The sequence below is a fragment of the Natrix helvetica genome, assembly GCF_964273705.1.
Source record: "Natrix helvetica genome assembly, chromosome: 2".
NCBI classification, from domain to species: domain Eukaryota; kingdom Metazoa; phylum Chordata; class Lepidosauria; order Squamata; family Natricidae; genus Natrix; species Natrix helvetica.
Window position 1 is genome coordinate 52,015,277 of NC_138552.1, and position 17,892 is coordinate 52,033,168.

At 41.7% G+C, this 17,892-nt stretch overlaps 1 protein-coding gene across 3 annotated transcripts in view; it reads left to right on the forward strand.

The window, feature by feature from the left end:
- The first annotated feature begins 3,924 nt into the window (after positions 1–3,924).
- Positions 3,925–17,892, forward strand: part of CAMK4 (calcium/calmodulin dependent protein kinase IV) — a 70,514-nt gene continuing 56,546 nt past the window's right edge. The window contains exon 1 of one of the 3 annotated variants that reach the window (XM_081944736.1): positions 3,925–4,310. In XM_081944736.1, the coding sequence (XP_081800862.1) occupies positions 4,087–4,310 (224 nt within the window). In that variant the 5' untranslated portion in view covers positions 3,925–4,086. The remainder of the gene's footprint in view (positions 4,311–17,892) is intronic. The other 2 variants (XM_081944735.1, XM_081944737.1) reach the window with 2 other exon arrangements.

Below are 17,892 nucleotides of genomic sequence, written 5' to 3' on the forward strand. Positions count from 1 at the left end.
CAAGAATAGTTTTTTTTTAATTACAGCCTAAATTTATGTTGTACAATTTGAATAATGTGATCAGCTTCAGATTTAAGAAACAAAAAATTAATTGGAAAATAGATTAAAAGTAATGTTAATTAGAAGTATAATTTGTCTTAGCATAATAATAGAGACTATAAATTCACAATGAAAGGCACTATAAAATGAAACAATACAACAAAATATAATATTGGTATTAGTTCTAACTTGGCAGTATCTGGTTAACCTTGACTGAATATGAAATTAAGTACACCTGTGTCTGGTGCTTGGAAAGGGTTCCTGAAGAAAATCTCAGCTTTTTAAAATGAAATGATGTATCACTTTTATATTATAGTCCCCCAAAAATCATATATGGATGTGTCTATGAAAACATTAGAAGTCAAGCTGTGCTAAAAGAAATATTTACTTTTACTTAGAATTATTCAGCTAAGTATAATACTTACATGTAGTTGTTCCTAATTGTTTCCCATTTGAACACACTTTAAAAAAGAACTAATATTAAAAGCAGAGCTGTTTTAACTAATTTAGATAGTTGGCGGTTAGTTATTTAATATTTCTCTTTCATGTCACAAGAAAGAGGTAATAATATGTCACCTAGCAACAAGAAGACAAAAAAGTTCAACATCTAGCAGAAAGAAGCAGTAACTGGGACAACAAGGAAAATCATGAAAGAATAAAGAGGTAATCTCCTGAGAAACTCCCCAACGTTGGGAAGGGAATGGGAACAACATTATTGTAAAGATAGCAAAATATAGCAAACACCTTTAATTTATCCATGCATGATCTTTCCTAGGTTTCCTCAAAATGAGCCTATTTACCGTAAATTAAATTTGGATTGGGCCCATATTTGCTCAATACAGCCTGTCTTGAGCCCAAGTCTCATTCTACCACAAGATTTATAACCTTTAGATCAATATGCATACTGAAAATGTTATGGGGATATTGTGTTTGGTTGGATAAAATGAGTCTTTCAGGAGAGGTTTTGCCTATTTCTAGAGTGACTGCTGCCACAAACAGATGCAGTTTTGCTTTCCTATCCCAGGTTTTTGCTAGTATTCCTCTCTTCTCCAAGTAGTTAGGCACACTTCCAAAACATAAGACTGCAACCAAATGCCTCCCTTTTTAAGATTACCTCCAGGGATTTGAGGATCCTAAAAACATGACTTGCAATAATTAGGAAATGGGAAGCATGCCCTTTCTCTATTTAATTTTTAAAATTTTAAAATCTAAAAATTAAAATCAGAGGGCAAAAGACCAGGAGGAAGCAATAATGACACATTGCCTAGTGCTACTCTATTAAGAATGTAATTTTCCCAGAAGATATTTCCACCCTCACATATTCTGTCGATTTTCCCAAATGTGTTGCCGGCAGTGAAATGAAGAGCTGTAGTAGCAGTGTTCATTAATCGTGGGATAATGGATCAGGCAGCAAAATCTCCCAGCACTTTTGTTCCCAGAGTTTCTGGTCTTTCGGCAAAGCAGTGTTGTTGCCATTTGTAATGAAAGCCACAGTTGCACTCATTCCTTGTATTGCCATAGTTTGATCCATAATCTCAGTTTCAACAGCTCAGCAGTAGGAGCTGGTGCTGAACTAAAGGCAAATAACCCTTCAGAGGTTTGGCCTTCACTTAGAATAAGTCTGAGTTATCCTGAATGTAAGAAATTCAGACTTTTATCACATACAGCTCAGCCGTATCCTTGTTCCTTTTGTTCCAACAAAAGTTACATCTGATGTTTCTCTTAAATACATCGGGAAACACTCTAGTTTAAAATATATTCCCTGAACAATACATATTCCCTGAACAATATGTGGGAACTCCACTTATCAAAAAGTTTTATTTCATCCACAAAAGTTTGAACTGAGATTAGTTTCCTGCCTACTGCAGGTATTAATCAATTTTAAGAATTAATTCTATGATAGTTATTAGCTACTGATAATGTAAATTTTCAATTGGTTCAGCTTATCTTAAAACTTTATGTTGAATCAGCACAGGCATTGATGTTCCTGTTATTATTTTAACTTCACTATTTACTATTAATTACATTGTATGTGTGCACAAGAGCGAGATTATATCCAATCTCAGAACATGAATGTATTTGATAATGTAAAATGGTTTTATGCCAAAATAATCTAATGATCCTTATGGAGCCAGAAGTTATTTTACTGACGTTTTAAAACCTAGAATTTAGAGTGAATACATCCAATGAATGTTTGTAAATAAGTTTCATTAGCATAGGTGTAATAATTATAAAGCTTCAGGCTAGGGATACTGGATGCCAGACAAAAAGAAGATGTGTCCTCTTGTTTGTACTCATGTCCTCCATTCAGAAGGCATAGCCTTGAAGTCAAGCATTGTCTGGCTTTTGAGAATCGGGGGGGGGGGGGAGCGTTTTAACTGTTTTCACAATAGGGGTCATCCAAAATTGCATTACGACTCTAAATTCTCTTGTTTCTTTCCCTCTTCCATCAACAGACTTGACAGTATCAATTTACATTATTTAAATTATATCTTGATTCCAAAAATCAATTTTAGTCCAACCCCTTCTAATCATTGTAGTGTTTAGATCACAACTCATCATAAGTTTCTATGGCAAAATTTGAAAAGCACGTTGAAGTCAATTCTATCTCATAACTAATTTCTAGTTTTCAAAAATAAAGATACGTTGGAAAAATATTGTGACTGAAAAGTCAGTCTTTCTGAAGCTGGAAAAAGTAATTTCATATACATGTAGGCCTAAGTAGGAACTTTTTTGCTATTTGTTTCTGTAATTTTTGTCACAGATGCTAAGAAAATTAAGCAGCTAGTGAGTCTTTCTTCCCACCTCCCATTTATCTGCCATTCTAATTGCTCATGTTCTCCTTTGCCTGTTCAGATATCTGCTAATCCTACTTAAAACTGAATTTATATTTGATATTTGATATCAACTTTGATAGTGGACAAGTTATGCCTTCATCACAGTTTAAACAGCGCTCAGACTCCAGTGCACTGTTTCTTAAAGCACATTTCTGCCAACTGCTGATTCAATAATTAGTTCTAGAATTTCAGATGTCCAGCCGTATTTCAAGCATCAAGCAAGAGGTCCTATGCTAGAACTTAAAAGTATATTTAGCAGTGAACCAGGAAACTTCAGTCCATCAAGGAAAGCAAGGATGTTCTCAGATTTGCTTTTCTTGTTGAAAAATAAAAGTCAGAAGGATACAGGGATGGTACTACGACTGGACCATAAAATTCAAGGACCATGTAGGCCGGACTAGCCAGGTTTGGAAGAACCTAGAAACAAACTGCTGGTCTAGGTCCTGTCTCCTTTTCTCTGGGCAAGGAAAAGGATGAGTTAGGACCCAACAAAAAGAGGTACCACAACTGGGGTTCCTTGTCATGGTGCTGTGTCTTACTACACCCCCCCCCCCCGACAGCGAGAGTGACAGGGAGGGAGGAAAGGCAGGTGCTTCGCCAAGAAAGAAGCAGTCTCAAAATCCTGCCATTGAGTTGGTATCTCAAAGTTCAACCCTTTGGCACACGGTTGTCTGGGAGCAAAACTCCCTCCCGTCTCCGGTAGGAACATGCCCTCGCCAGGTCTTTCTGGAGTCTTTCTGCTCTCTCGGCTTGCCTTGATCGCGACCATTGCTGGCTTTGGGGGTGATTTCTCCGAGCCTTCCCTCAGTGGGTGACTCCTCGGCTCGCCCCCACCCCCAGCCATCCCATTCCACCCTGTACAGGACCCGCCTGTGTGCGCAGGGCGCGTTTGGGAAGAGACAAGGAAGCGCGTGCCCGGGCGCGCGCATCCGACCGAGAGCGCGCCCTCCCCTGCAGCCCGCGAGGTTTGCTCGCCGGCTGCTTCTGCTGCTGCGCCCGGCTAGAAGTTTGGCTGTTAGGTCGGCTTCCTCAGGCAGCCCGCGAGAGTTTCCTCCCCCTCCCGCTTCGCTCGTCAGCTCGAGAGCCGGAGGCGGGGGTGGGAGCGGAGAAGCCGCCGCTAGCCGCTTTGTCCTCTCGTTTCCTCGCAGCTTCTGAACAGCCGGCGAGTCCCGGCGGACCCCAACACCGCCGCTTGAACCTCCACCGCAGCATGCTCAAAGTCACCATGCCCTCCTCCTCGTCTTCGTCGCCTTCCTCTGCCTCCGCCACCCCCAGCGCCACTGGCACTCTCGCCTCTGCCTCTGCCCCTCTGCCTACCTCGGGCCGGGTCGGAGGTGTCGCCACCCCTGGCCCCGCCAGCCCGGATTTCTGGATCGACGGCTCCAATAGGGACTCCCTCGCGGATTATTACGACCTCGAGTCAGAGCTGGGACGGTAAGGAGGCGAGGGGGCTTCGTGGGGCGCTGCGAACAAGAAAGGGGGGGGATCGGGGGTAGGCGCCTGTGGAAGAAGACCCCCCCAAGCCCCGTTCTCTTGGGGAGGGGGCAAAAAGCTGAGCAAGCTCCCGGGATGCAGGGCGAGAGCCTGTCTGGGGGTGCCGTGATCGTTGGGCTCGGTGGCGCTGGCCAGTCTTGGGTCTGCTGTGGCGGAGGGTGTTTTTACGCAGAGCAGATGCCTAGACAAAACAGTGCGGCTGACCGATCCCCGTGTTCCCCGTGGAGGGGGGAGAGAGAAAAAGAGGCCGCTGGTGCAAGAAGAGTGCCCCATTTGGGACAATGCAGGTTGAGGCACACTCGCCTCGAAGAGTGCAGGGGAGCGTGGGCGGGGGAGCCCCGGTCGAGACGTAGATCGCGCCGTTCCACAGAAGACGATGCCTGCACATTCCTAGACAGCAGTGGAAGCGGGGTGGAGCGAATTCTAGTTTGGCTTGGAACAGCCGTCTCCAACCGGGCGCCGGATATGCTGAGGCTAGGATTTCCAGGGTTTCCCAAAGAGCAGAGCCAAAGGCGGTAATATGGAGGTGGGGGGGGGGGATGTGCAGTTTTAATCCAATTAAAGGTCAGAACGTGGGGAAGGAAAGAAAGAAAGACAGATGAGGTGGGTGTGCAGCTGTTTATGGAGGGAAGAGGAGGATGCAATTTAGGGCAACTGAGTAGACCTTTCAGACTAAGCTGGTCGGAGGGATACTGTCTCTGTCTTTGGCTTGAAAGAGATGCACGTTGGAGGAAAGGCTGCAGGGAAGGCTGTCATGGTCTTATGAGCATCACTGTCCAAAAGGGGATGGCTCACAGATATCTTGTTTGCATTTGCTGGCATTGGAGAACTTGTCTGATTGCACAGCAATTCAGACTTGGTTGAATATCCTGGGCTGGTTTCTTTACAATTTTCTCCAGTGCTGCTGCTGGAGATCCTTCCTTCCATTCTCCCCCACTAAACAGCGTGGGAAGAAAGGAAAGGGAGCTGAAAATGGTTCAGTTATTCTTCCCCATTTGATGTTGCCCCTTTCTTTACATGAGTGGGCGGTAACACTGAAAGGTGCACCATCTGTACTTGTCTAATAGGAAGTGAAAATCTGCATGTTTTAAAAATACATTAAATTTATTGTTTTATATGCCAGACAACTGAAAATTCAACCTAAGTGCAAACATATTGTTGTAGTTCTGCCAATAGTCATTAGGAACAGGAAGATAATCACTTAAGACAGTGGTTCTCAACCTTCCTAATGCAGTTCCTCATGTTGTGGTGACCCCCAACCATAAACAATTTTTAGTTGCTACTCTATAACTGTACTTTTGCTACTGTTATGAATCGTAATGTAGATATTAATATTGGAAGACTGCTATCATATCACCCTTAAGTCCTTCTTTTCATTCAACCAGACATGCCCAATTCCTGCAACTGTTCTTCATATGTTTGAGCTTCCAGTCCCCTAATCCTCTTGGTTGCTCTTCTTTGCACTTTTTCTAGACTAGAGTCTCCACATCTTTTTTATAGAGGCAGCCAGCATCTTGTCTGCTCCTAAATTTTGGGTCTGAAAAGAATCACATCCTGGAGGCTGGACAACCTCGGCTGCTATACAATCATACACACACACATACACAGAGACACACAGTGGCTTTATTCCCACAGCCTCCTTAACTAAGTTGCCTGCAGCTGCATTCACAAACTTGCTTACCCTGCCTGGATGGATCTTCAACCTGGTTTGGGGTTGTTTGCAGGAGTGCAAACCACCTTGGTGGTGGTGGTAAGCTTAACCTTAATTTATTGGGCAAACGTCTTGCATTTTTTATTTTTATTTTTTTTAAGTTTTTTATTTTCTCTTTCAAGTTCATTCACAAATATACACTCTTATAATTACCATTAATTATATCATTATCATTAATCATTTATCCTTATTTTCTTACAAATATATAGAATACAGTTTGGGTCACTTTCTTGCCACGCCATTTTATTTTGCAACAACGTTGCTCCTTCTATCTTCTCTACCTCCCTTCTCTGCCTTCTTCTTTCCTCCTCTCCTTCCTCCCTTCTTCTTCCCCTCTCTTTCCTCCCCTCCTCCTCTTCTCCTTCTTACCCCCTCTCCTACTCTTACTTCCCCTCCTTTGCTTTCTCTGCTTTACCCTTTCTTCTTTTCCCTCCTCCTTCTTCCTCCCTTCTTCTTCTCCTCTTTCCTCCCCTCCTCCTCTCTTCTCCTCCCTCTTACCCTCTCTCCTACTCTTAATTCCCCTCCCTTACTTCCTCTGCTTTTACCCTTTCTTCCTTTCCCTCCTCTTCCTTCCTCCCTTCTTCTTCCCCTCTCTTTCCTCCCCTCCTCCTCTTCTCCTCCTTCTTACCCTTTCTCCTACTCTTACTTCCTCTCCTTTGCTTCCTCTGCTTTGCCCTTTCTTCCTTTCCCTCCTTCCTCCCTTCTTCTTCCCCTCTCTTCCCCCCCCTCTTCTCCTCCCTCTTACCCTCTCTCTTACTCGATTCCCCTCCTTTACTCCCTCTGCTTTACCCTTTCTTCCTTTCCCTCATCTTTCCTCCTTTCCATTGTTGCCCTTGCTTATTTACTTTCTCTGATGGGTTCTTGGGGTGGCATTTCAGGAAACACAACTTTATATTTTCATACATATCATTTTCTCTGTTACATTTTATTTCTAATAATAATTCCACTTGTATCATTTTTAAATTGTTATCTTGCATTGCATTTTTTTGCTCTTTTCCTTTGTGCATGGTTTATGGTACTTTTAGCAAGCAAGTTTTCATTATGTGAATGGAGACAATTCGGGCTCCTGAGCTTGGCTCTTGATGACAGGTCTGGTTGTGGATTTAGATATAGTTAAAAGTACCTGGCAGCGGCTTGGAAAACATAGCTGTGCGCACGCCCCGAATTATTACAGCTTGGAGCAGGACCTAAGCCCCTTCCCCCCTCGCAAGAACATTTTCCCTCCATTACGACATCTCAGAGGCTAATTGTACGGGGAGTGAGCGTGCAGCTATGTTTTTTACGCCGTGGAGCCGCGGCAACGTGCTGCGCAGCCATTCTGGAATCCACCGGCAGAGATTTCAAGGAACACGAGGTGGAGTCTAAACTTTAGACTTTCACAGTGACCCCTGTGAAACGGTCGTTCTCCAGCTGATGGCGCAGGAGGGTCCAGGAGTGGGTTGTTCAATCCTTATTTGCCCAAGAGACTGAGTCAGAATTTAAGCCACGCCTCCAGCTTCCTCTGCTGATATCCAATTCCGACTCAGTCTTGCCCGAAAAGAGATGTAAAATACCTTTGCTATTAGTGAAAATTGGTTTTCTTTCCTAGAATAGTTTTTTAAAAAATTCTTTTAATTAAATTGATGTCGCTACTGGATGGAAGGTGTTTGAACTTGGCTCACAAGTTTTTTCTTCCACCTGCTTGTCCTAGAGTAGCTAATTGTATTGGCTAGACCCTACTGGAGGTGCCAGGTTCCTCGCAAGCAAGCTCTGGCTGGGCCAGCCATCGGAGTCCATGCGGCTCTGTTTAAATTGCTTCCAATTACTGGCTTGTGAGCGTGCCAGGGAGCTCACCCTGCGTTGCCGCTGGCTCTCAGGGGATGCAGCGGGCGGACATCGAGGCTGCGAGTATGAGTAACACGTGTGCAGCACGCCAGCGTTCCCGGATAGCTGCAAATGGTCCGGAACGACAGGAGGGCGCGATTGGCACTGGCTGTTCATTGCGGAGGGCTGCACGGCCGACCGGATGATCTCGGGGCCGTTTGCTCACCTGCACCATTGGTTTTTGTCCAGAGGCTTCCCCCTTGTGAGTATGGGGCCCTGGGGGCGGCCATTTTGGGAGAGCTCCTTGGGCGGTGGCCATCTTGGGAAGGTCCTCGTGGTGGGGGCCATTTTGTTAGTGGCCATGAGGTGGCAGCCACTTTGTTGAACCTCCAGTGGGAGTCATATGGTCGGCGTTCATTTTGTTTCCACTTTTTCTCTGCCACGAGGCTCATTGCGGTAAGGTACACACACACCCGTCTGAGGGCGGCTCCACTTTCTCCATCCCCTTCCCCTTCAAGGGTCTCTGGATCCCCAAGGGCCAGTTTGATCTCACCCACACTCTCAGAGGTGGAGGATAAGGAAGGCGAGTACCATCCGCCTACACGCATTATGCCTGTTCCTGACCTGGGGCATAGGCACCACCCAGGCCTGGGCCTAGTCATGACATTGGTGATTTTGAGGATTTACCTGATAACATTCAATCTCTTATTCATCGAGCCATTGCACATGGCGTAGCCCTCCAGGGTCGGCCTTTTGACCAGGCCGACGCAGAGCTGATGGAGGTCATGTGCAGATGCATCTAGGATCCGGTTGCTCGATCAGACAGGATGCAGATAGAGGTCTCCCCTTCGCTGAGGAGCGAGGTTTCGCTCCAGGAAGAGGAAGAGCAGAAGGAAACAGAGCTTTCTGATGATGAAGGTTTGGCACCGGATACTCCGGCCTTTGCTGGTTTGTTTCCTCCTAATTTGTTCCGTTCCTTGCTATTTAAAGCCAGGAGCACTGCAGCCGATGAAACGGAAGATGGCGTTTCATCGGCTGAGACCGCGGCTGAGGTCTCAACTTCCAAGGCAGCGCCTAAGAAAAAACGTTTCTTTGTGGAACCCACGGCGTGGAAAGGGGAAATCCCTGCACCAAAACTGTTTCTGAATATCATTCAGAAGCAGTGGGCCAAGCTAGGTACTTTCCCCACCCCGGGTGGGAATGATAGACGGTTCTATAATATGGATCCTGATTTCTCTCAGGCATTACAGGTTCCGGAGGTGGATGCTTCTGTGGCCGCCCTGGCATCCCCAACTCCCATGGTGGCAAGTGATGTAGCCGACATTCTGAAGGCAGAAGATAAGTGGACTGAGATGGCATTGCGTAAGACCTTCCTGGAGGCAACATGGGTGTCACCCCCTCACTTTTCATTAAGCACTATAGATTGGATGCGTTCGCATCTGTGGAGGCATCATTTGTGCGTAGGGTGCTGCAAGGAGTACATGCGCCCTCGGGTACCATGAACCAGTGAATTCCCACCCTAGGGACTGCTGCTTCGGTATGTCTCACTCCTGGACCCTCCTGCGCCATCAGCTGGAGAAGGAACGTTGGTCCTACCTGAACGTTCTTCTCAGCGTGGCGCAGGACAGTCCAGGTCCCACCCTAGTTATTGTTTTCTGGTTAGGCCCTGGTCCCCAGGAGCTACTAATGCTGCGGGCAGGGCCTGTTCTTCTTTCGTTTCTCTAGTTGGAGCTGCGCCTCATCGGAATTGGATATCAGCAGAGGAAGCTAGAGCATGGCTTAAATTCTGACTCAATCTCTTGGGCAAATAAGGACTGAACAACCCACTCCTGGACCGTCCTGTGCCACACTGAGAAGAACATTCAGGTAGGACCAACGTTCCTTCGACCCCAAAAGGGGTCACAACCCACAGGTTCAGAACCGCTGACTTAAGACAATAAGATGCAAGAATAATAAGATGATGCTCCCACCCCTTCAGATAAATGAACAGCCTAGCACTAATTATCTAGGAAAAGGCTGAGCTTCCAGGCTCATCTTCTGAAAGGTAAAGAAATATTTTGCAAATACCATCTCAAGATCTCCATGACTTAGCAGAAACAGCTGTTGAATACTTAAGGTTTGACAAAATAATTTTCATGCATGTTAACAGAGTAATTTTGAACATTTTGTGCTCCTAGGGCTTTTCAGATTAAAGTTTAATCAGATAAAGGTGTAAAGCTGGAAACCAGGTGGCTTCATTCACACATTCATGTTACTAATCATGAATATTATTTGTTTTAAATTGAAACTTCAATAATGTTATTGTAAAAATGAATCATATTGAATTCTATTGTCTTCAAAAGTTAATTTTCCAAAGACTATATTTTTACTCAAGTGTGGAAAAACCACAAAAGCAATAGTATTTGACTTAGTGGGAAGAAAAAGTGAAAGAGCAAGCATTAAATAATAGTGCACCTTTCGTATGGTAACTTCAAATTTTAGAATAAGTATGTGTTTAAGTGAATTTTTGATAAAGAACAATTATAAAAGTTAGGAGGAATTTCAGTCAGAGTGTGATCGATCTATAACAGGGGTGTCAAGCTTGATTTCATTGAGAGCCGCATCAGGGTGTGTTTGACTTCGGGTGGCCAGGATGGGCATGGCCAGCTTGACATCACTCGTGTCTGGGGCACCTGGGGTGGCCGAGTGCTCTGCTAGTGAAAATGGGCTCCCGAGCTCCATTTTCAGCTGCGACGGCCTCCTACAACCCTCTGCCAGTGAAACAGAGCTTGGGAGGGCCACACGTGGCCCTCCCGAGCTCCATCTTTGCTGTGAAAAGCACCATGAGTTGGTCCTTCGCTGTTTCTAGGGTGGCCCAGTGGGCCAGATCTAAGCAACCCATGAGCTGGGTCCGGCCCACGGGCCTTGAATTTGACATCGCTGATCTATAATATATGCTACCAAGTATGTAAAAATAATGAAGCGAGAATGGTGAGGAAGACTGAAAGAAAAATAAAGTTTCACGTGACAATATGTTCTATAAAATCTTGGAGAGCTACAATATATGGTTGGTAATAAAATCTAAGACAAAATTATTTATAGTGCTCAGAGTAGTTTTAGAAGACAAAATAAGAAAATATAGGGTTAAATGATAAGAAAGCAGGTTTGCAGTATACATCAGGAAGGATGTACTAGCAGTAAGCACTATTCAATAATGGAACAGCCTGCTTGGGGGCAAGGGAATTCTTTTCAATTAAACAGACTGACTGTCCTTCAAATATCTCAAGCCAGATATCATGTCTCCTCACAGTCTTTTCTTCTGTTCTCAACTTCTCAAACTTCATCACTTTTTCCTCCCAGCTTCCTTGTCATCTTATTTCTTCTCTCTTTTGGATATGCTCCAGTTTGTCAATATCCTTCCTAAGATGTGGTGCCCAGAACTGAACACAATAATCTAGTTATGGTCTGACTGTCTAGAATAGAGAGGAATGATTAATTATTTGGGTCATGGCATTATACTTTTATGCAGCCTAAGACTGCATTTTCTTTTTTTACAGCTGTATTATACCGTTGGCTCAAGTTCAGCTTGTGATCCGCCAAAGTACTCAGATCATTTTTGCATCTCCTAATACTCATTACGATCTTCCTATCCTTTATTCATGCCTTAGATGTTTCCTGTCCAAACGTAAGATGCTGCATATTCCCTTTTTAAATTCATATTTCTGCTTTTTACCAGCCTATTAAAATTATCCTAAATATTGATATTTTCTTGTTTCATGCCCTCGCCTCTTTTCGTGTCATCAGTAAACTGGATAATCATATTTTTAATCCATTTTGTAATTCAAGAAAATATTATATATATTTCCTTTCAGCTTGATAAGTATCAATTTTGTATGCTTACAGAATATAATTGGTTTACCAACTCTATCCCATAAGTGGTAACAAGGTCTAGCCTATATTTTGCCACCTTTTTACTAATTAAAAAAATGAAAGGAACATGTGATGTATTTAGGCAAAAACAAATTATATTGATATTTGTAATGCTGCAAAATTAGAAATAATTTAAGAAAAAATAAACAATAGCTTAAACAATATATAACAAATTAGATGTGTTTAAAAAATAAATTCTACTTGCATTTTAATGATGGGAAAACTGAAAATAATTTGAAGCAAGGAAACAATATCTTAAACAACAGTTATCTAAATTGCTGTTGTAAACCACCCAGAGTCACTTAGATAAGCAGTATAGAAATTTCATAAATAGGTAAATAAATTGGTTATACTTTACATTTTTCTGAAGATTTAATACCTGCTGAGTAGGGCTGAAGGTTTCTTTTTCCCTATTAGTAAAGAAAAGTCATTGGTGTGCTGTGATTTTTAACTTTGAGGACAAGAATTGTTTCTAACTCATTGTTACAGTAGCATGGAAATATTTTAAACATTAAAGCTTTTTGAAACATCTAAAGTTACAGAGGATCTAATTCCTTATCAGAGGATAAAGTCTGGAAAGGATTACTTACAAAATAGTTAGCCTGTTCTCCATTTAACAATTTATTTGCTAATTTTGTGTAATATAGGTCACTATTAAAACAAATGTGAAGTGACTTCTATTTGGGTAAGTTGAAGAACTATTCGGATACATTCATATTTCTAGACAAGAAACATCCTGCTGATCCTACCAATTCAAAGTGAAATTAAAATTTGATGAATAAGATTAGTAAATTTCATAGTTTAATGTTTTCTATGATCTCATCATTTAATTGTATATATTTATAGAGTTATATTAATATTTAAAGAACTCTGAGTTCTGGAAATGGCAGTAAAGAAACAACAGCATGCCGCATACATATATCTTATGTAGCTACTCTAGAATGACACTATTTCTTTCTTTGTCTTTTTGGCAAAATGTTATAATAATACTTTCCAAATGTTGCAAGTCTATCAGAAGTTCTAATTTATTTTTATTTTGACTTTATCTTGCAGTCATTCATATAACTTATTGAAGATAGATTTACATAATAGACCATTGCATAGCTGGGAATCCTAGAATAATAAGCCTAGCGGTTTTGGAAGATACAAGATTATGGATGGCTATACTAGATTTTAATGCAAAGATAAAACCTACATTAACTTCTTCTAAATTCCCGTTTATATGACATAGCCAGGTGTCTTTTACTGTTAGTTTTTCAAATGAAATTTGTAAGGTGAGCATACTTTTTAATGGTTAAAACTCTTTTTACTGGTCAGAACCATCTATTTGTACAATTTGCTACATAGGTGAGATAGGGTAGCACAATAATTCAAACAAGAATCAGTAACACCCTTGAAAAAAAAGAATACACCTCTATGGTTCACAAAATGTGGTCTGAGGATTCCTGGGGCCTTGAGGCCCTTACAGGCAGTCTGTGAAGTTAAATAAATATTTTAGAATGGCTCAGTTTTAATTTCTGAACTGATATAGTAAATATCAATAGATAAAACCTACATGAAGCAAAGCTCTGAAGAGTTTTTAATGATTTTTAAGAATGTAAAGAACCCTAACACCAAAATGTTTGAAATCACTGGTATACATGTACCATGTTTCCCCCAAAATACGACCTGTCCTGAAACGAAAGCCTTGCCACATATTTTGGGTGGGCAAAAATATTAGCCCCCCCCCCCCGTAACTAAGCCCCTGGACAATCCCTCCCTTCCGGCCAGATAGAGCACCGCTTGCCGGCCTAGCGGTATCTGGAAGGCAGCAAACCGCGGGGACGAGGTAGGGAGCAAAGGCGCTTGTGTTGCTTGGTGCTTTTGGGGTACCGCTAGGTCGGTCAGTGGCGCTGTGCCCAGCTGAAGGGGGGGGGTTTGCCGGGCAGCTGCTCTCTTGCGAAAACAATAAGCCCTCCCCTTTAATAAGCCCAAGGCCATATTTCGTGGGTCAAAAAAATATAAGAGACTGTCATATTTTTGGGGAAACACGGTATGAAGACAGACAGTATCTGGGATGACGTCTCCAAAATTTGCTCAAAGAAATACTTCTTTTACATCAGAAGAACAGAATAGCAAACCAATATCAAAATTTAAATATACATTGTAGTGTCTTCTGTGTATCTGAAGCTCAGAGACTATTTGTAGTTAGCTGACTCTTGTTATATTGCTTCAATGTAGAGAAGGTGAAGAAACTCGCAGCCTGTGGGCCGAATGCATCACGCACTGGTCATATCTATGCCCAGTTTAGCAAAGGGGAAAAAAATCCCAATATGTCACATTATGCCACCGTGATGATGAGAGTTTGACATCCCTGTCCTAGACTGAATGTCTTTTTTCCATATGTCTGGTGATGTGTGGGAACCAATCCATGAATACATCTTTAAGTCTCTATGTCTGTATGTGTCAGATTATAACTGATGTGATGCTTGCGACAGTTTATTTTTCTGTTCTGGGCAAGAAGAAAGTGATCTACATTACAAATGCCAAAACCAAATCTGTAATATCATTGCCTGATTATATTTGGAATCTTACAGGATTCTAACTTTTCTTCAGATGGAAAGATCCATTTTATAGACTGGTGGATATAAATAGTTTGGGGAATTTTCAGATTTCAGAATGCAGTACACTCTACAAATATGAAATAAATTCCTATAAATACTGAATTAGAGTTTTGTATTTATTTTTCCTGGTCATGATTCAAATGCATCTAGAATTTTAAAATTTCATCCAGCAGTACTAGATCTTCTTTCCCCCCCACTAATGTCCATCCATTTGTTTTTATACTAATGGTTCTTAAATTGGTTAAATTAACCCACTTGGAGATTGCCAAACAGTAAGAGTCTGGTTTTTGAGTGTGAGTGTAATGACATTTTTTCAAAACTAGGAAAGGGGTATTTGAGTTACCCCTTGATTCTGCAATATCCATGTAATATAAATATCAATTATTGTTGAAATCCTTCCTTTGGATTTCCTTTGGAGCATGGGTCTCCAAACTTGGCAACTTTAAGACTTGTGGACTTCAATTCTTAGAATACTTCAGTCATAAATGGTGTTTATTATTCTAAGAGATAAATGAACTTTGGCAACCTTTACACAAAATTCCAAGTTTTTCAACTTAGTGCTCTGATTCGGTTGCATCTCACCTCTAGAGGACACCAGTTTGGGAAAGGTTTTTTTTACTAATCCTGCTTCCTCTCAACAGCAGGTCTCCAATAACTGTGGTGTTGTTTTGCTTTTTGCAAATTGAGTGTGATGTTCTTCTGGCATCATAAGAATGATGCCAGAAGAACCATGATCCATATGTCAGGAAGGGCGCTGACTCAAATGTATTGGTTATCTTTAATAGACTTTTTTGACGTTGGAAGTATTGGTATAATTGACACATGCATGTAAGATTGTGTAAGATTATGAATAATAACTTTATTTGCTTTCCTGGAAGAGGTTGAAAACAGAAATTGTGATAATTGTATTCAGGCTTATACTCATGTTTTCCCATTCATTTTTCAAAGGAGAATCCTTTTCTACACTAGCAATATATTTTGCTTAGTGACAAGACTTTCTTGCTTTTTCCACATTCCTACATATAGCAATACTAGAAATCTTAGTACAGCAATACTCAAAACTGTTTGTGAAAGTTATGGGTGGAAGAAATTCCTACAACTAATGCAGAAGAAAACTACTTAACTAGTTTATACAGTAGATCTTCCCTTCCATATTATGCCTTGTGCTATTGTATTTAGCTCAGTATAGAGACTAATTCTTATCTTCAATAATTTGGAGATAATGGGGACCATTCAAATGATACATCTTTGGTCAAATTCATATATTACAATATTCACTTGAAACAGACTTAGATAAATGCTTTTGAGATGGAGAGCTGTCTATATGCAATGGTTTCCTTCCACTCTCACGGTTACGGTAATTTGACTCTTGGTTGTATGATTTACAAATTACATTAGGATGAGCTAAATTGAAGAGGCTAATTTAAGTATGCTTACAGGCAATAGAAAACATTTGGTATCTGTAGTTACTAGTAACTATGATCTTAATAATATTAACATAATGATCTTTTGCTTATGTGATAAAATGCTTTTAAAAGTATGAGGCGCACTAAGATATCAATCTCCCTCCTTTGTGGAGAAAATCTTAGGAATGGTTTATATTTTCCAAAGTCAAAAATCATCCGGTGCAAGCCCTATGTGCTCAGAAAGCTTTAAGCTTAAACCCCTCCCCCCAAAGCACCTAATTGCAGGTATTCAAAATAATTAGCTATCAATGCCTGTTTGTAGGTTAATCCACTTCTAGGGCTATCCAAGTAAAAACCAATGTCACTTTAGTTGTACTTCATTATGCTCTTCTACACTTCGGCTGTGTTCAGTTCTGTGTGTTGTAATTTTTCTTTGCTCTGTTACTTTGCACCCGGCAACAATATGCGTGTCATAAAGCTATGCTGTTTCATGTTGGCTTACAACTGGCAGATTCTAAGGCATAAGGAGTATGGAGAGATTCAAGTCTTGAATCAAATTACACAGAAAATATATGTCAAAGAAAGAAATTGGCTTATTATAGAGCAATTTAATAATAATGATCAAAGAGCAGCCAAGCACTTTGTTTAATATCTACCCAGAGAGGTCAAGAAGCAATCAAATTGGCAGAAGCATTACTCAAAGGTATGTTGGAGTTGAGATCTAGTGTATTTTCTTGCAGTGGAAATAAATGGTTGTTCAGGAATTGGGGGTGCTGGAGTGATTTGAAGAGGTAAGGGCTGAAAGTTTGAAAAACAGCAAAGAAAAAAAATCAGAATGTGGAGGACTAGCAAATTGTCATCATCTGGGCACACTTAGTAAAAATTTAACAGTGTAGCATACCATAGTTTCTTCGTTTTCTGATCTGGGATCTAAATAGTGCCCTGAATACCAGACTACAGACTGGGAAGCCCGATTGCAATGTTTAGAAAGAAGTTTTACTATTCAGGAAGGGTTAATAATGAATTCACCAAAAGAAATATCCTGTTACACTGAGATCCAGTCTAACAATTTAAAAGTGCCACTTTCAAAATGTTGTGGAACCACACAGAACTAACTAAACGAGGGGTGGGCTTCAAAAATTTCAGCAACGGGTTCTCTGCTCGGTTGCTGGGTGGGTGTGGCCATGGTGGGCGTGGCCCAGTCAGCCTCCGCACCTTGGCATGCCACCATGCCTTCCCCAGGCTCCAGAGGCTTTCCTTGAGCTCCTGGGAGGGCAAAAATTGCCTCCCCAGGCTCTGGAGGGCCTCCGGAAGCCAGAAACAGACCTGTTTCCAGCCTTCTGGAACTTCCAAAGGACCTGTTTTTTCTTTTCCCTGAGCCTCCACATGGGCCCTGCACTTGCCTCACATCCAAAATGGGCTGTGTGGAGACTCCTGGGAGGGATGGGATGGGAGGGGCCAGCCAAGGGTGGAATTTTGAGGTTCTCCAAACCAGCCATAACGTTAGCTATGGGTTCTCCTGAACCCAGGCGAACCAGTAGCAGCCCACCCCTGAACTTAACCAAAAGTCTGATTAATCTTACAGATGTGGCCAAACATACTATTGGTACCCCTCCACTTTTCTCCAAAGAATTTCCTGCGAATTAAGTTGAAACTGATACAAGTAAATGACCACAAAGACCCTACATTTGAAAGACAGATAACATAATAGTCACTAGTTTTCTTTTAATGGAGACATACCAATAGTTGTGGTAGTGTCTGTATTTGCCGTATTAATATTCAGAGCAAATATCCAAGAAGACAGGCTCCTGCCTCCTCCTTTAAGATTGTTTGGTTCAAGAAATTTCAGGAACGATAACTTGTCATTCAGATTTCTGCCCAATTATGAAAGCTGCTGGACAATTGTTTAAGGTAATATGCTGTATTAAATATGTGTCCTGTACTTCTGTGGAAAGGTTTACTCTTCCTTGCCTATGAAAATCTAACAGAAATCACTAGATATGGGGTATTTTTTTTTCCAAAAAGTTTTATTGGTTTTTTAAAACATTTATAAGGAAAAGGGTAAGTGGAATGGTATACAAATTTTGGCA